The sequence below is a fragment of the Mesocricetus auratus genome, unplaced genomic scaffold (assembly GCF_017639785.1).
Source record: "Mesocricetus auratus isolate SY011 unplaced genomic scaffold, BCM_Maur_2.0 Super-Scaffold_100010, whole genome shotgun sequence".
Classification (NCBI taxonomy): domain Eukaryota; kingdom Metazoa; phylum Chordata; class Mammalia; order Rodentia; family Cricetidae; genus Mesocricetus; species Mesocricetus auratus.
Window position 1 is genome coordinate 4,249,263 of NW_024429194.1, and position 16,992 is coordinate 4,266,254.

At 41.2% G+C, this 16,992-nt stretch overlaps 1 protein-coding gene across 1 annotated transcript in view; it reads right to left on the reverse strand.

Moving 5' to 3' along the window:
- Nucleotides 1-16,992, reverse strand: part of L3mbtl4 (L3MBTL histone methyl-lysine binding protein 4) — a 398,535-nt gene that overhangs the window by 291,248 nt on the left and 90,295 nt on the right. Inside the window, exon 5 of the mRNA XM_040752887.1 lies at nt 7,949-8,003. Within this exon, the coding sequence (XP_040608821.1) occupies nt 7,949-8,003 (55 nt within the window). The remainder of the gene's footprint in view (nt 1-7,948; nt 8,004-16,992) is intronic.

The window sequence follows — 16,992 nt, forward strand, 5'->3', positions numbered from 1 at the left end:
AGAGTTGAAGCAAGATGAAAAAATATACAGACTTTAGATATAATCCTTAATCAAAAGCAGTGGCCCTCCATGACAGACTGCCCAAGACAGGGAGATCAGGCAGCAGAACAGACACTAAAGAGAACACCTTGGCTAGTGTCAATTCTGCAGCTTGCATTTATCAAAATTACTCCTATAGGGATCTCCAAAGAAAAACATGAGTGCCCATTCCAGAAACAGCCTAACAGTTACTAAAAACAATACACAAGTTCCCTACTTAAGCAGCTCACAAAATACCCCCCCCATTTATATAATATCCACCAGAGGACAAAACATTATAAACATCTTCTCATTTCACCCTGACAATTTCATGGCCAAGTGACACTATCTGTTTCTCCTAGTCCTGAGATAGAAGATGGAGGTTTAAGGTGACAAGTGATTTGTTGGAACTGGTCGATACAATCAAGTGGCAAAACCTATGCCTCTGATTCTAGGCACATCATCTATCCTTGCTTTCAAATATCAAAGGAGTCACTCTGCAGAAATAAGAACTAAAAGAACACACTGTTAAAGAGAGCATTTACCCTGGGCTGAAGACCAAGACCTGGATGGACATTCAAGGTCCAAGCTGTCTGTCTCTCTGAGGCTCCCTTACTCTTCCTCCTGTCCTCCTGCCTTCCCTCCATCCCTTCTTCCCCTACACGGTCTGCTCCAAGTATTCTATACAGCTGTATAGTGGACTAAAAGATCATAACTCTGAGTTAGATGCTCTCTTAGAGGAATGTGAGTGGCACTCAATTACACTTGGAGAACTCGGCAGAAAAAAAATGTTGACTTCAGCCCTGAACACTGTATCAACGAGTTACTCCACACATGAGGCTATGAGCCGAAGAAGTTAGACAACAGCCAACCTTACCAGAGCATAAAGTATACGTGGCTGCTTCCTTTCGGCTACTGAGGAAAAGCCACAGCAGCGTCTCAAGGCCCCGGTGTCAGGGCTCAAATAAAAACAGGGCTCTATCAAGGATTCAGTAGACCGTCTTAAAGGGACCAAAGACAATAGGGGCAACTAGAGCAGGGAAACAATGACAGAAATGGCTTCAAACACACTGAGTGAAATGTGGAAGTAACTGGAAGGAAGAAGTAAACGGGAAATTGGTGAAAGAAGTAAGCGGGAAATTGGTGAGAACGAGCAAATTGGCAATTGTGAATTCTCTCCTTTCTACACTTCTGTCAAGAGGACAAGTAACCTACTTTCGCAGTGGTAAAGCCTGACAAGGTACGCTAACCAAAGAATCAGAGCTGTAATCAGACAGGGGGCAGAGCAGAGCCATGTGCCAACAACTGGCGGTGGTGGCAAGGAGGACAAAGAGGAAGGAGTCACTTCTGGGTTAGCTCCTCGGAGACACGTGACCTGAATCTCCATCGAGAAGGAACAGCCAAGAACCCAAACTAGAGAACATGGGGATAAGAATTAGCCTGTGGCCAAACAATTCCACAGTCCAAGTTTTCAAGTGAAACAGTGTAGGTTTGGTTCTAAGGGGACATTAAACTATCCCAACATTGCAACTGTAATTCCCTAACAAAAAAGGCTACCACATTGAACAAAAGTAAATGTCTTCAGCGTGCAGTGGAGGCTCTGTTAAAAAAAAAACAACAACTTTGATTCAGGGTCCAAGTCAAACAAGAGCTTCTAGGAAGAGAAGAGGATGAGGCCTGGAGAGGGAAGATGGTTCCGGTTCTGGAGCCGCCTACCCATAGCACAAAGCCCTTGTGAGTCAGCTCTAGACCTGGTGATGATCTGCTGAAGTTCCTCCAATCAAGCCAGTGTGAGCATCAAGGACTCAGCCACCGTCTCAGAGTCCCGTGACCTTATCTACTGGGGACTGACCACAGGTGCAGCAAAAGATGGCTGCCGCCGCCACCGCCACCAGGCTCTGCTGTAGGGCAGCTTGGACGCATGAATCATCTGAAGCCCTCACAGGGAGTTCTTCAATGAGGGGAAATGGGTCCTGTGCCGTGTGCTTTCATCTGTTAAGGAATTCTAGGTACAGTATAGCGATCACCCTCATAAAACGGGCTTCATGAAATACGGGGCACGGCCCTACCCTGCGCTTTACCCAGCTTCAGCTGCTGGTCAGTGACTCCGGGAAGAGAGCACATGTGTTTCTTTCCTGCGCACCTACACTCACTCCCCCATTAATTCACCTAGCACTAGCAGGATACCGCAGAGAGGGCTGGCAGCTGAACGAGCTATGTTCAAAGAGCAGCTCGTTTATAAGCCGTTAGCCAGGACTGGCAAATGATGTCAAAATATGTACTAAAATTACTTATTAAGGAGAAATACCCTTCATTAAAGTGCACGAGAATTCCTCAGTTATTACGGGACCCCCGAGAAAAGTTCATCAATTAAAAAAAAGCAGCACAGTGAAATTTAATTTTTTAGGTTCAAAGAAACAAATGCCCAAATCCAAATATTTAATTGATTATTCAGTGAAATCAATGCCATCTGTATTAATGGGAATTGAATAAAATAAGACCCATTCGTTTTTCCCCTTTTATGGTGTTGCTATTCATTATGGTGAGAAATGACATCATTCGTTATACTGAATGACATCACTCATTATAGTGAATAATGACATCACTCATTACAGTGAGGAATGGCATCACTCATGGTGAGGAATGCCATGACTCATTATAGTGAATAATGACATCACTCATCATGGTGGGGAATGACATCGCTCATTATGGTAGGGGAAGACATCACTCAGAATGAACTATTCTCTCACTAAGGTCAGCAGATGCAGACATTCTAGTTCCACTGACATAATTGTTATGAAAGAAAGCAGCTCTGTAACTATACCCAGGTAGAAAGCTAGAAACTGTAATGAAGAAATTCAAAATAGTCAAAGGTCCCCTCTCTGAAGCTGCTGAAATCTCTAAATGAGCAACATCCTCCAGCACCAAAACTAACCCTGGAAGTAAGTGAAGCTCCTTTGTAGCCATAGTGATTCTTCTCCAGACCATCTGGCTTACTAACACTAAAGAGCTTTAATACATCACTGAGTCAGTTTATGGAACAGTAAGTCTTTTTTTTTTTTTTTTTTTGGTTTTTACGAGACAGGGTTTCTCTGTATTGTTTTGGAGGCTGTCGGTCCAGCCTGGCCTCAAACTCACAGAGATCCACCTGCCTCTGCCTCCCAAGTGCTGGGATTAAAGGCGTGTGCCACCACCGCCCAGCTGGAACAGTAAGTCTTGATGACCCCATTGGACCTGATTACACGCCCTTTCAGAATATGCCTAACTTGAGAGATATGTCATATTATACAACTAAAAACTCTAAAGCCAAATATCCTAAGGTATAAGACCATCCCCAAAACACAAATACACACTCACACACATACATGCACCCACACACACACTCACACATACACACTCACATATTCACACACACTCACTCACACACATACTCACACACTCACATACACAAACATACACTCACACACTCACACAATCTCTCTCTCTCTCACACACACATACACACACACATACACACACACACACACACACACAGGGCAAGGTACAAGAAGAGGTCTTGAAGGAGCCATTCAGAAGAAGAACCTCTATATGGAAGGAGGAATTCTTTGACATTAAACCATCACACCACGCAAGGAAGCTACCTAGAATCGTATGTTTCCAGAGATGGTTGGTTGACCCTAATAACGGAGCAAATCCAGTAGCTAAGGTCCCGAAGTATGGTCACCTGTTTTGTTCTCAAAAAAAGAAACTTCTCTGGGGTCCCTCCCTACATGGTCACCACATATTACAGGAAATTGGAGGGAGCCCCATGTGGGTTAACATACACCATGAAATCAGGGTCCCTTCTCATGGTTATTAGCCTTGTTGATAAAAGAATTAAACATGAACTCAGAAGAAAGCTTAATGTAAACTTCATTAAGAGTTATTTTTGAAAATAATCCAGGAGACAGCCAAGGTATAATCTTGGCAGCTATGTGGAAGAGTTAGATGGAAAAGAGGAGGGGCGAAACCATACCTATTGACTTGGGCAGGGGTGTCAGTGACTAGGCATATGACAGACAAACAGTCCCATGGCAAGACTGGTGGGGAAAGATCTTTGAAGTTAGAATAAGGAAGCCCAAAGTGTAGCAGAGAAGATTCTCACGTTTAGGACAGCATTAAAAAATAAAAAAGAGATACAAGGATAAGCTAGATTTTTCTGGGTAATTCAGAAAAGCAGGTAGGCTTGACACAGCCATATATTGTGACCATAAATGACTATTACAACACACTTTTAAAATTAAACAAAACCCCCCAAAACAACTGTTGTTAAAATAGTAACATATTAAACATTTTCATCAGCTTTTATATTGGTGATTTTTAAATTCCCCAAGATATAGCTGGCATAATTCTCTACAGATATTCAAGCCACAATGTTTTCCCTAATAACCAAATGCATTGAACATTCATTTTCAACTTTTGTAGTTATAAACAGTGACACAATAATCAAGGTTGACATAAGTTGAATGCACATGTTTATTTCATTGAGAAAAAAATTCAATGAAGACTTTCTAAATCAAAGGACATTTTTTTGGTTTTTTGTTTTGTTTTTTTTTCAAGACAGGGTTTCTCTGTATTGTTTTGGAGCCTGTCCTGGAACTCGCTAGTCTCAAACTCACAGAGATCCACCTGCCTCTGCCTCCTAAGTGCTGGGATTATAGGCGTGTGCCACCACCGCCCGGCTCAAAGGATATTTTTATTTAACACTTTCAAACTCCACTCATGAGCCCAGAGCTCATCTCCTTATTGTATGCTGAAAGGAACCAGAAGTTAAGAAAAAAACTCTTGCTAATTTGGTAAATCAAAACTATCATCACTATTTTTAAACTTGTATTTATTATTTTTATTTTTATTTTTTATTTTTTTTGGTTTTATGAGACAGGGTTTCTCTGTATTGTTTTGGAGGCTGTCGGTCCAGCCTGGCCTTGAACTCACAGAGATCCACCTTCCTCTGACTCCTGAGTGCTGGGATTAAAGGCGTGCGCCACCACCGCCCGGCTTAAACTTGTATTTATTTATATTCTATTGAAACTTGATGTTTTCAATATGCTAATAACTAGTCATATTTATCCCCTCCTCGGTGAACAATCTGTAACCTTTTCCTGTTGATGACTGAGATCAAAGTACATCTGATGATTTTCCCTAATTCCTTTATGTATTAAGGGCCTGTTCTCCATTGTATCTATGGATATTTTGGGGGTGGGGGTTCTATTTCTATTTCATTTATTAATTTTTACATACAAAGTTTAATCTTCATATGCATGCATCTACATTTTCTTTACAACCTCCTTCATTCTTCTTTTTATGTTCATAAACCCCCACTGCCCCCAACACTTAACCAAACAGACAATGCTTTTAAAGACACTTAGAAATGAGAATAGAAAAATCCAGATCATTTACACTTAACCAAACAGACAATGCTTTTAAAGACACTTAGAAATGAGAATAGAAAAATCCAGATCATTTGAGCCCATAAAGAAATCCGGTGTTTTTGTCTTGGAGATGTCAAAAACAAACGCAGACAAGTCTGAGCTTCACACTTATTGACAAGAACAATTCTCCGACTTTATTACAGACAATTATTGACAAGTGAATATTAACATTGCATGCTGATACAAGCCTTCTCTCGGGGTGGTGGATCAAGGAGAGTTATATGACTTCCCTAGTCACTAGGACGAATTTTAGCCAAAGAGTTTCCAAACATAAATCTCAAGGAATGGCTTTTTCAAGGAAAATCTAGCTCAGCCCATCCCGAGAAGCATACAATTAGAGCCCATCTCTAATCAATGTTACAGCTTTCTACACCTTAGTCTTAAGACCTACACAGAAGAGGAAGATGCTCACATAGGAAGGGCATGCATAGAGCCTAAAGGGCTCACTCAGCCTTACAACTTGTTGAATATAGTTTCGAACCTTGGATTCATCACCAATTAGCGAAGTTTATTCTGAGAAAGTCAAGAGGCACTGGATGCTCCCTTGCCTATAGCTTAGTGTTAGTGGCATAAGTTGGGAAGTCAGATTATGTTACAACAACAGCCAAAGAAGCACATGCCAGACATAAATTTACTACAAAGAACTGTGTGTTTATATTCAATATAATTTTCTATGTGCATATACATGTGTACATACACAATTCCGGTTTTGTTTTGTTATTATTTTTAAGACACCAGGTAAGTGACTAAGTTTCTCCAGATTATTTAGGGATTCTATGAAGAAACTTTTACTGTTACACAATCTGTACGTGGAAAGATCTCCACTAAGATGCTATGGTAATATGACAATGGGAGATATATCTCATTCACTCCATTAAACATGGTAAAAAAAAAAAGAAACACACTATTCCCTAAAGCTTTCACGTGTCCCTATTCTCATTATAATTAGCAACTAATAGCATGTACACACTTAGAACAAAGCTAATCCTTCCTCTAAACATTTAGCTATGTTCCAGACACAGTTAATAACGTCAAATTTGGGACAGAGTAAAGCACAGCAAATAACTTTTGTGAACAAATTAATAACTACAAAACAAGTCAGCAGATGGAGAAGAAGAAAGCAAACTGCCTTTCTGTAAAACCTGGAAAAGTGTTTGAGAGAAACAAATCCTTGCATGGAGTCAAAATACAAGCACTAAACTGGGGAAAGAACCCTAGTATGGGGAATGGAAAAGTTTTAAATTGTTCACCTAAGCCTATTGTTCTTCCAATAGGAACGAAGAATCCAGGCACAAAATTAAAAAAAAAAACACTCAATTTACATTAGTGGGAAATATAGCTCCAGGGGAGAAATGACAATTTAATAAGTATCAACCTAACCTCTGGAAATGAAAAGTAAAATTGAAAAAACCCTACTGCTCAGGCCCTGTGCAAGCCAATTTCATTTCTAAAATCTGAATGTTGTATAACTGAAGTATATTCCAGTGGATCAGAACATCAAGTTACATAATTATCAAAGTACTGCACCCCATTCTCCTTGTTCAGCAAAGACTATGACAGGCCTCTGGTGGCAGCAACTGAAGACTATATCCACTTAAAGCAACATACATTTTTCTTTAATTGTGATAGAAAACATTTTTCAGGTTACAGATTGTCAGCATTGTTTTCCAAAATTAAGCAATAGTAAGCAGTCTTTTAGAAATCAAAATACTAAAAACACAAAACATATAGTTGATTTTATTATTTAAAAATAAAAGAAAAACCTTACCTCAACTAAATATTTGTGGTATCTTTAGAGTTTTCCTGGGGCTTATTATCAAATTTATATACCTTTCTTCCTAGAGAATAAAAATAGTTTTGGATATTCAACTGTACTTTATATAAATTTTAATAGCAATTGACATGTGGAAATAGCCACAAAAAGTACCTCTATTTGTTGATTTAAAATTAATGCTCATGAAAATCAAAGGAATACCAAAAAACACACAATATATGAAGTCTACTGATGTGTGATTAACCACGAGGGATATCCATTTTGGGTTAAATGTACCATCTCTTCAACATGGCTTCAGCAGGAATGAACAAGCACAAATATGAGATGAGTAAAACAATTTGGGGGAAAAAATAAAAGCAATGAGGTAAACATATACTCAGTACCACCTTCTGTCACTAGTGGTTAAAGTTTACAAAACAGAAATGGCCTCATTCACAGTTTCTTTGAAAGACAAATACATACAAAAACAAAAGCTGTAGACGAATATCCCTTAATACAGCTAAAAAACATGGCATAACATAGATAAAGCTGACATTAATATATGCAAGGCCATGAGTAACCTGGAGAAGATCGCAATTCTATGTTTAAACTAAGAAGTGTAACACAGCTAAAAAAAAATCTAACCAGATTTCCATGTGAAAGTTGCTCCCTGTGAGCTAGAACTACACAAGACAGTGATGATTACCTCGGCTTAAAACTGCGGCACCGCCTCTGGGCTTCTCTTCTTCTTCAGTTTGACCCTGGAATACAGAAAATGTGATTTAGATCATTTCTCATGTCTTACTGCTTACACTAACTTCTTTCACTGTTGCTGCGCTGAAATACCCAATGATGGCAGTGTAGGAAGGAAGGGTTTCTTTCCGCCTGTCAGCAGGGCAGAAGGCAAAACAGCAGGATCTTAAGGAAGCTGGTCAAGTTGCATCCAATAGCCAGGAATCAGAGGACAGTGAATGTTTGGGCCCAGCCAGCTTTCTCCTTCCTATGCGATCCTATATCCAAGTGTAGGGAATCGCGTTGGGTGTCTTCCCTCATTTAAACCAATTAAAACAACCCCTCTGAAAGTATCCCAAAGGCTTGTCTTCTTAATGTTGTCACTCTGCTTCAACACTGACAACTGAAGCTTCACAGGCAGCAAATCTATGAGCATCCACGTAACTGAGGGTTAGTCATAGAGCCAGCACTGTCCAGTGGGTGCCAGGAGCTGTCTACCACCACCGCCTCTTTCCATGGTATAAATTCATTCATACAGCCTCATTTATTCATTGAATACATACAGAAAAAGTGAGCTTCAACAGCCTTGGATATAAAGGTAGAAACAGTTGGCCCCAACACCTCCACACCTGTGTTGGAGGGCTGCACAGAGGTGGCTGACTGGCGGAGGCTTGCCACACCACCACAGTCTCAGCTCTCATTCCTCCTTTGGGCTATCTGGTCAACCCCACTCTATCGGTACTCAATTAAAATAATATTAGCTAACTGTAGCCACACTGAACATCTAAAACACACAAGTGGCTGTGAAGACCACTGAGAAAAAGGAACAACACAGATTGACTTTAACACACAAAACAAGGACAAGGGACCAGAGATATGCCCCTGCCTTTTCTCACAGTCACAGCATTCACCGGACATGCTGGTCACAGTTTCCCGGATAAAGAACAGCCTTCAGCAAATGCTGGCACTCCAGGTCTTAGTTTATGTACTTAGTTACTGAAAGAGAGGCAAGAGCCATTTTAAAAGTAGGTATCTAGACATAAAATCTTAGTTATATGGTTTTGTGGCCTATCAAAAGTTTGTGAAAAGTTAAAATTGAAGATCAGAATTTCTGCCATTGAGAATCCTCTAAATAAAAGCTAGGGGTGGGGCTCTTAACTCACTTTTGGAAACATGGTTATGCATTCCTCTTGATTAGTTCCCAAACAAGTTGTCAACAGAGAAGATGAAAATTTAGCAGGTGATTTTCACAAAATCTTTCGTAATTAGCGACTGATGACGGGAAATGAGTTTGATGATTTCATAAGTTCAGCCGTTGAACAATCATGTCCTCAAGTTTTTCACACATAAGTTTGGGCTGTAACTCATCAAGCTGTAACAGAAACTGACCGTCCCAATTTGCTTATGACTGACCTGAACATAACAATATGAGGAGAGCTACACCTAGGTAAATCTTCCCGTTTGGGGCAAACAGGTCACCCTGGCTTATGACATTCATTAAATCAAAGCTCAAAGACTGTATAGAATCATGTCACATGCTTTCATCTAAGTCTCAACAAAGGGCCATGCCTATTTTAGCGAAAGCGTGTTAGTTCTTTAACTGTTTATTTTGATGAAAGTCTACTAGTTCCTTTAAATGTTATTAATTTCATTTTTGTATTGTGGTTTTGGTATTTTTGAAGCTGGGTTTAGGCTATGAAATACCATTTGTGCAACAGCAAGTCGAATGACCTTAAATACATATGGATATGTGAGTAAAGTTTATCAGTAAGTATTGCTATTTTTATATCAAATGTCTCTTGAGGTTCACATGTTGGAAGGCTGGGCAACAGCCTGCAGTCCTAATAGGAGACAGTGGAGTCTTCAAGAAGAACTAGCCCAGGTGACACTAGAAAGAAAGCTGCCTTCCACCCTCTCCTTCCACTCAGCCTGCCCTTCCCTCTGCCACCACACTCGCTCCCTGCTCTTGCTTTCCCAGTCCTTGAGGGAAGAAGCTGTGGTCTGTTCACAGGACACTGCCAAGTGCTTCCAGCCCACGATGGAAGTAGTCAGCCAACCACAGGCTGGAAAGCCTAAAGCTCCAGCCAAGATAAACATTCCTCCTCTTCCGCATGTTTACCCTGGGCGTTCTGTTGCAGAAAAGGAAAGCTAACACGAGGGGGTGAGCAAATGGAACAATTTGACACTGATGACAGGAACAAGCTGCCAGTGGTTTATGCGGTTATGACTGATCTAATTCATGAACATGCTTTAGCCCAGTGTCTTTCTGTACGCATGATTTGTTAGGGTACTAATGTGTGTTGTGTTTGAGTTCATGAGCTTTGACATATATGTGGGTGATATTTTAATGTTATCTCTCTGTCTCTGTGTCTGTCTCTTATGTCTCTGTTTATGCATCTCTATCTTTGTTTCTCTCTCTTCCTTCCTCCCTCCCTCTATTTCTCTCTCTCTCTCTCTCCTCTCTCTGTATCTGTATCTGTCTCTGTCTCTCCCCCATTTCTGTATATCTGTATGTGTATATATACAGAATATAATTTTACCGTGAAAACATTCCCACCTGCCTTCCTCCATCTGGCTAATGCATGGCATTTCTAAGCAGTAAACACTTTAATTAGTTTATAGTACATCCTTGCAAACCCTACCTTATGAAAATATAAAGAAACATGGCTGTGTGTGTTTATTTTCTTACTCTTGTCTACAAAAGGTATCTTACTGTAGTCTTGTTTTCTTCCAGTGCGTTTCTTTGATGCGGGTCTTTCCTACAAGGTAGGTTTATGTAATGCCGCTTCACTCGCCTTCCCTAGCTGCACGGCGTTACGGTAAATGGGTACGTCAGGATTTATCTGGCTCCTTGTTTATAAATATTTCAGCCATTCTGTTTTGGTCAGTTCTACAATGCTGCAGGCAAAAACCTACAGAACCCTTTCTCTGCGCAGCTATCAGCTTACATGCAACAATTTCAGAGACTTGAACCCTCGTGTTGCTAGACGCTGCCGAGTTAAGCTCTCCTCAGCCACTTCATTCCATGTCCAAAAATTTATAAGTGCTTGGTTCCCCATATCCATCTTGATAGCTTGTGTTACAAGTTGGGGGTTTGCAGCAGGCTAACAAAAGGGGATCTCACGGTAGCACCAGCATTTGTTCTGTTGTGAAGAGCTTAAAGGTCACCTTATTGTGTTCCAAGGTATTTGATTACACTGTATAAAGATAAGTAACTGTGGCTGGTTTATTTAAAAAGCGAAAAGGCCAATAGCTAGGCAGGAGGTATAGGTGGGACTTCCAGGCAGAGAGAGCTCTGAGAAGAAGAAAGGAGGAGCCTCCAGCTGGACACAGAGGAAACAGGACATGCAGGAAGAGAGGTAAAAGCCACAAGCCATGTGACAGCATGTAGATTAATAGAAATGGGTTAATGAAATTTAATTTATAATAGCTAGTTAGTAGCAAGCCTAAGCTAAGACTGAGCTTTCATGATTAATAAGAAGTCTCCTTGTCATTATTTGAGAGCTGGCAGGATAAACACACTTATTAGATTGTTGATTTAAAGGTATTTTCCTTTACAGCAAAACACCTTTCCACTCATGATCCATTTTCCCCTGAAATGGCTCTCTATTTTTTAACTTAATTAGTAGGAAAATTAGTTGTTTATCTCTGTTATAGTGTGTATACATAATGTGTGTGTGCATGTGTGAATTGTTGTTTCACATATAAATTTTATTTTCCCAAGGTTGTCATTTCCATTTTAATTTTGATTATGATATATTTTTAATGCTTGTTCTAAGAAACACAATGGCATAGCCTTTGCTTTATGGTGTTTAGATTTGAGAGAACACTAGAAAAGCTTCCCTATTCTGAGATGACAAGAAACTTCGCCTTTGCACCCCTGTGGCTCATTCTTTATGTGGTGTCTAACTTGTGCTAGGTGAGATGGTGGAGTGAAGACATTGAATCCAGGAAGCTACTCACGTGTCCCTACATGAAAGCTTCCTTCCCCCATCAGCCTCGGAGACCTGTGCATTCCAACCTATTTCTGGCTTCCTCTTCTGTTTAGTCTGTCTGTCTGTTTATTCCTGTGCCAATACCACACTGTTTTTATTACTGCAGCCTTATGGTTTCATATGCTTTCTAGGCTACCTAACACTTTGCACACAATAAGAGAGTTCTGCTTGCATACAAATTTCAGAATCAAGACAGCCAAAAGCTCAAATTCCCAATCTGTATGATTTCAGGCAGGTGACTTATTTAACCTCTACAGATCTCAGGTTCCTCTGTGTCTTCTAGCAAATCACATCTTCTTTACAGGACTTTCTGAGGATTATAGTCCTGTGGGTAGAATCCTTAGCCCAGCACACGACACATGGTAGACTTTCAAACAACTGGAGCAATTAGTCATTTTGCCAGATTTCAACCTGCTAATAATGCACCCAGGGACTTTAAAATTAAATTAGTTGGCCTGTTTGTGTTTATTGACTAGAGAAACATGTCTCCAATGTGCATAATCCCTCATGAAAGCAGCATTAGGGGAAGAGTAAATAAGAATTTTACAACCGAGTCCATCTTCCATTGAAAAGAATCCACTGTGCAACTGCTATAAGCTGTGGTTAGCTAAAGGCAAGTAAGCCATGGGGTCCAAGCCATGTCAGGGGTTCACCCTGCTGAATGGCTAGCAGCAAAATGGGGAGATGGGCTCCCTCGGCTCTCCCATCTCCTAAAAACACGTCCAAGGCTGTGATGTCCATGCGCGTTTGCATGCTCCCTGCTGTCCTTCCTACCTAACCCATGCTCTCCTTTGGGCTCTCTGTAAATGCCACTCTAACTATAGCCTACTGTCCCCACTGTGCAGTTCCTGCTCCGTGCTCCCCCTCACTCTACCAATTCCACACTAGACAGACCATCCACAGACTGCCAACAAGTCTGTGTCTCCCCTGGAGTTTTCACACACGGATCCAAAGTCCGCGTGCAGAGGCGACCAGCAACCTCCCGACACTCTGTGTGATCAACAACCAGAGTGCATCTCCTTTGCTTCCTCAGCTCAAAACTCCTGACTCATAGCATAGCTTCCTGCTCTGATTATCTCACAGTTCAAGATGACCCCAATGAGTGCCCCTGCTAGTGGTAACGTGACCTGTGTCATGAAGCAAAAGCCACTGTGCTGGCTGGCCAGCATGATATGACTCAGCATGTAGACTAAGAGATGGGCAACACGATGACTCAGCATATGTACTAAGAAATGGACAACACAATGACTTAGCATATGCACTAAGAGATGGATAGCACGATGACTCAGCATATGCACTAAGAGATGGACAACACGATGACTCAGCATGTAGACTAAGAGATGGACAACACGATGACTCAGCATATGCACTAAGAGATGGGCAACACGATGACTCAGCATGTAGACTAAGAGATGGACAACACGATGACTCAGCATATGCACTAAAAGATTCTCTGCCAGCTTACAGGATGTGGATCACCACGTGGAGAGCGTCTGCCAGGGAACCATGTGGCTTCAAGAAGCTGAGGGAATCCTGTCTGACAGCCATTGAGAAGGTCAGCCCTCCAGCCTCAAGGAACCATGCCTGCCACTAACCAAAACCACCTAGTGATACCACTAAGCTCCAAGGAGGAGTTTGGCCAGGCCATCGTGGATTTCACCTAGAGGTGGAACAGTGAACAAACCCAGTCCATGCCCTGGCCTTAGAAACTGTGAAATGATATTAAAAGGATGTTGGAGATGTTATGTTTGAGGCATGTTTACCAACCCAGGAAGCATTTGAACTTCCCTCTTCCTTCCCTATAGCCATATGAGCTGGGGAACCTTCTGATGCCCAGAGACACCTTGTGCAAACATCTGCTGCACTATGTTCATCAGTTTTTTTCCTTTCCCCAAGTCTGGTAAGCCAACACAAGGAAGAGTGTCCAAACCATTTTTCACTCGCTGGCGTCTAGTCCAGTTTCATAACCTGATGCTGAGTTCAATTCAACAAGTACGTCCTGAAGAAAGGTATGACGTCAAGGCTCAAGAGTAGTTCTCTTCTGCCTGTCAGATGTCACATGCAAAGTCACAATGGAGATCTTTGTGCAATTAATAAAGCAGCAACTTAATAAAACATACAATAATAAGTCAAGGCCCCTCTCACTTTAAAACACATTCAAATCACCTAGAAATCTTGCCAACATACACATCTTGGTACAGGAGGGGTGTGGCTGGGATTCCTAAGAGGCTCCATGCAAGTTTGCAAGCTCCAGCCAAAAGCAAATGGATGACCTCAGAGCTGGGGGAATTTCACCTTTGACCAGGGCAATGAGTGAGAACAGGACAGTGGCAATCCAATCGCATTGGCCTCTATTATTCTCTCTCTGAGATGAACACCCAAATCAGGCCTAATTTCCGACAGTAGCTCTTTACACCAGTTTAGGCCCTCTTCATTCAGTTAATATACAGGGTATTTGCATAATTCAAAGCAACATTAACTCCCTTCTACAGCAAACTGCAATGGTGAAAGACACAGGATTCAAGAGATGATTATGCTCACATGACAGCTGCAGGGGCTCTTTGACAATCATGGTATCATTCAAAAGTGAAATGAAATTTATAATACGCTGTCACTTGGTGAGTGGGTTAGAATACTTGGCTCCCACAGTTATTTGCTATTGAAATTCTGCCTAGAAAGAAAAAGAATCAAAAAAGAATATTACCTCACTATGGACATACATTACCCAAGCTCCCTGTATCTATATTCTTTAGATAAATCAAGATTTTGGGTATGTTGACACATACAAACACATATATAAATGATTTTCTTTATTGTCAGAGTAATTTATGTTTCTTTTATAATGTACTCATTCCATTATTTTTAAAGTACTTAATACCATATGACAAAACCAAAAATAAAATGCTGAATTAGGGGCCAAGTAACTGAAGGTCAAATCCCAACCTAGCAATAAATGGTTATTTACGCTTAAATGAGTCATTTATATACTCCAGACCTGAGTTTTTCTAAAAACTGGATTTTCTATTTTTTCTAAATTAAAGTGATCAGACTAAATGCTCTCCAAGGTCCTGGAGCTTTACTATACTTCAGTTCTATCTGGACTAATTATTTCACAAAAAATAATAAATGTGCTGCTATTAATGAATGCAGGACACACTTTAAAAGGGAAAATATACACTCTGTCTTCTCCTCCCATTTGGGAGAGAAACCAGCACGAGCTGAGGGAAACAGAAACACTATTTCGACCTCCCAGGTTCCAAACTCTGGTTCTAAAAATTCAAAATAAAGCTTAATCATTAGGGAAACAAGAACAACGTCCTGGGGGAATACAAGTGTTGATAGTTGAGGAAATGCAAGCTTCGTAGTAGTATGTTCCCACTACCAATTTAAAATCCATCACTTGAGAGTTGTGGGATAGCGAAATAACCAGTAGAACTGGACACGCTATTCCCTCCTTGTAGCCTTGGACACATCCTGTGCTTTGAGGACGAGTTTTAGCGGTGATCTCTAATTAGGCAATGCCTTTGTGTCTGTCTAGGGGTTCCAGCCAAAGGCTCTCAGCTGCCTGTGTGCCTACAGTGCCCTTATTGCACCTCTGCTGCTGGACAAAGCTTTGAGGGCCTTGGGGTCCCTGCTCCAGCAGCTGACCTTTGCCTGAGGGTGACACACCCTGGCTCTGTGAACCACCGTAAAGGTGGGTTTCTGGTGGATAATTTCAGTAACAAACTGCTACTTGGATCCCACCGGCTGCTTCAAACACACTGTCCACATTCTTGTGTGCTCCTGATCCCGTGGATACGAAGCGAACATGAAATTAACCATTGATAAGAGATAGTGTAGGGACATATGAGAACCTTGTCCGCTGTTCTACTGAAACTTCCATTCTGGTCAAACACTTGATGATACGGCCACTGTCTCCAAAGGAAATCACTGTAGAACTTTCAGAGGCTTATACAGAAGTGAAGGGTGGCATCTCCAGTAGTTCATCAACATCATCTTTCCGAAGCCCACCTGTGAATTAATTCAACCGACTGCTGGCAAATGGCGTCAGTCTCATGTGAGGCCACGAAAAGTTAAAGAATTAAGAACTACTGTGGAGGGGCATAAAACAAACAACTATGTACCCAGCGTTTTTTAAATTAAAGAAATTTCATTTCACCCTGCAAAAATTGAGGTCAACCATGGCTCTATGGGCACCCTTATACAAAGGCTGTTGGCCACTCTATTGAGTGCTACCTTTTCAGCTATGCCATAAAGACGAACTAGGAGGGACCACTAGGAGGAAACTATAGCTTGAGAGTCCAAGATCTCTGAAACCACAAGGGTGATTGGCATTCAAGGATCCCTGAAAGGTGAAGACAGACCTCTACCGGTGTTGATCTCAGTGTTGTGGTTAATTCTCACTGTTCCAGTGCATGAGGGAGTCACTGCCCAGCTATAACAATAGCCACTCTAGGGCCAAGTGCTGGAGGAGCCTTGGAAGCATGGAAGAAGCAGAACAAACCACAAGCTGCAAGAGCTCAGTGTAGCCAGCAGAGGCCCACGGCGTACACACAAGGAAGGAACACTTGCAATGTGAAGACTGTCCTAAAGACATGAGACAGCTGTCCAACACAGACTCAACCACAGCACAAACAGCTAGGGGCAGAAGGGACGACAATACACATTCAGAGGACCTCCCCACACACAACTGTAGCCTCCAGCTTTCAAAGGACCACAAAGGAGCTGCCACACCCATCTCAAATTGCTCAAGCCGTGTCATCTTTTTAATCCTCATTCATTACACTTTTAGCATTATTTTACTTGCTGTATCCATAGAATGTATGTGATTTCACTTCTCATTCCCTCGTATATATTTATTTAGCTCTCTGTAAACAGTATTTTCATTACTAGAAATACGTTTTTCATTTAGTGCCTTTTTCTCCTTTTTGTTCCTGTTTCTTCCCTGCTCTTTCTATTTTTAAGCTGTATTTTGACTATATTGGTTTTCTTTTTTTTAAACACTCTTATGGTTTTATTTTGT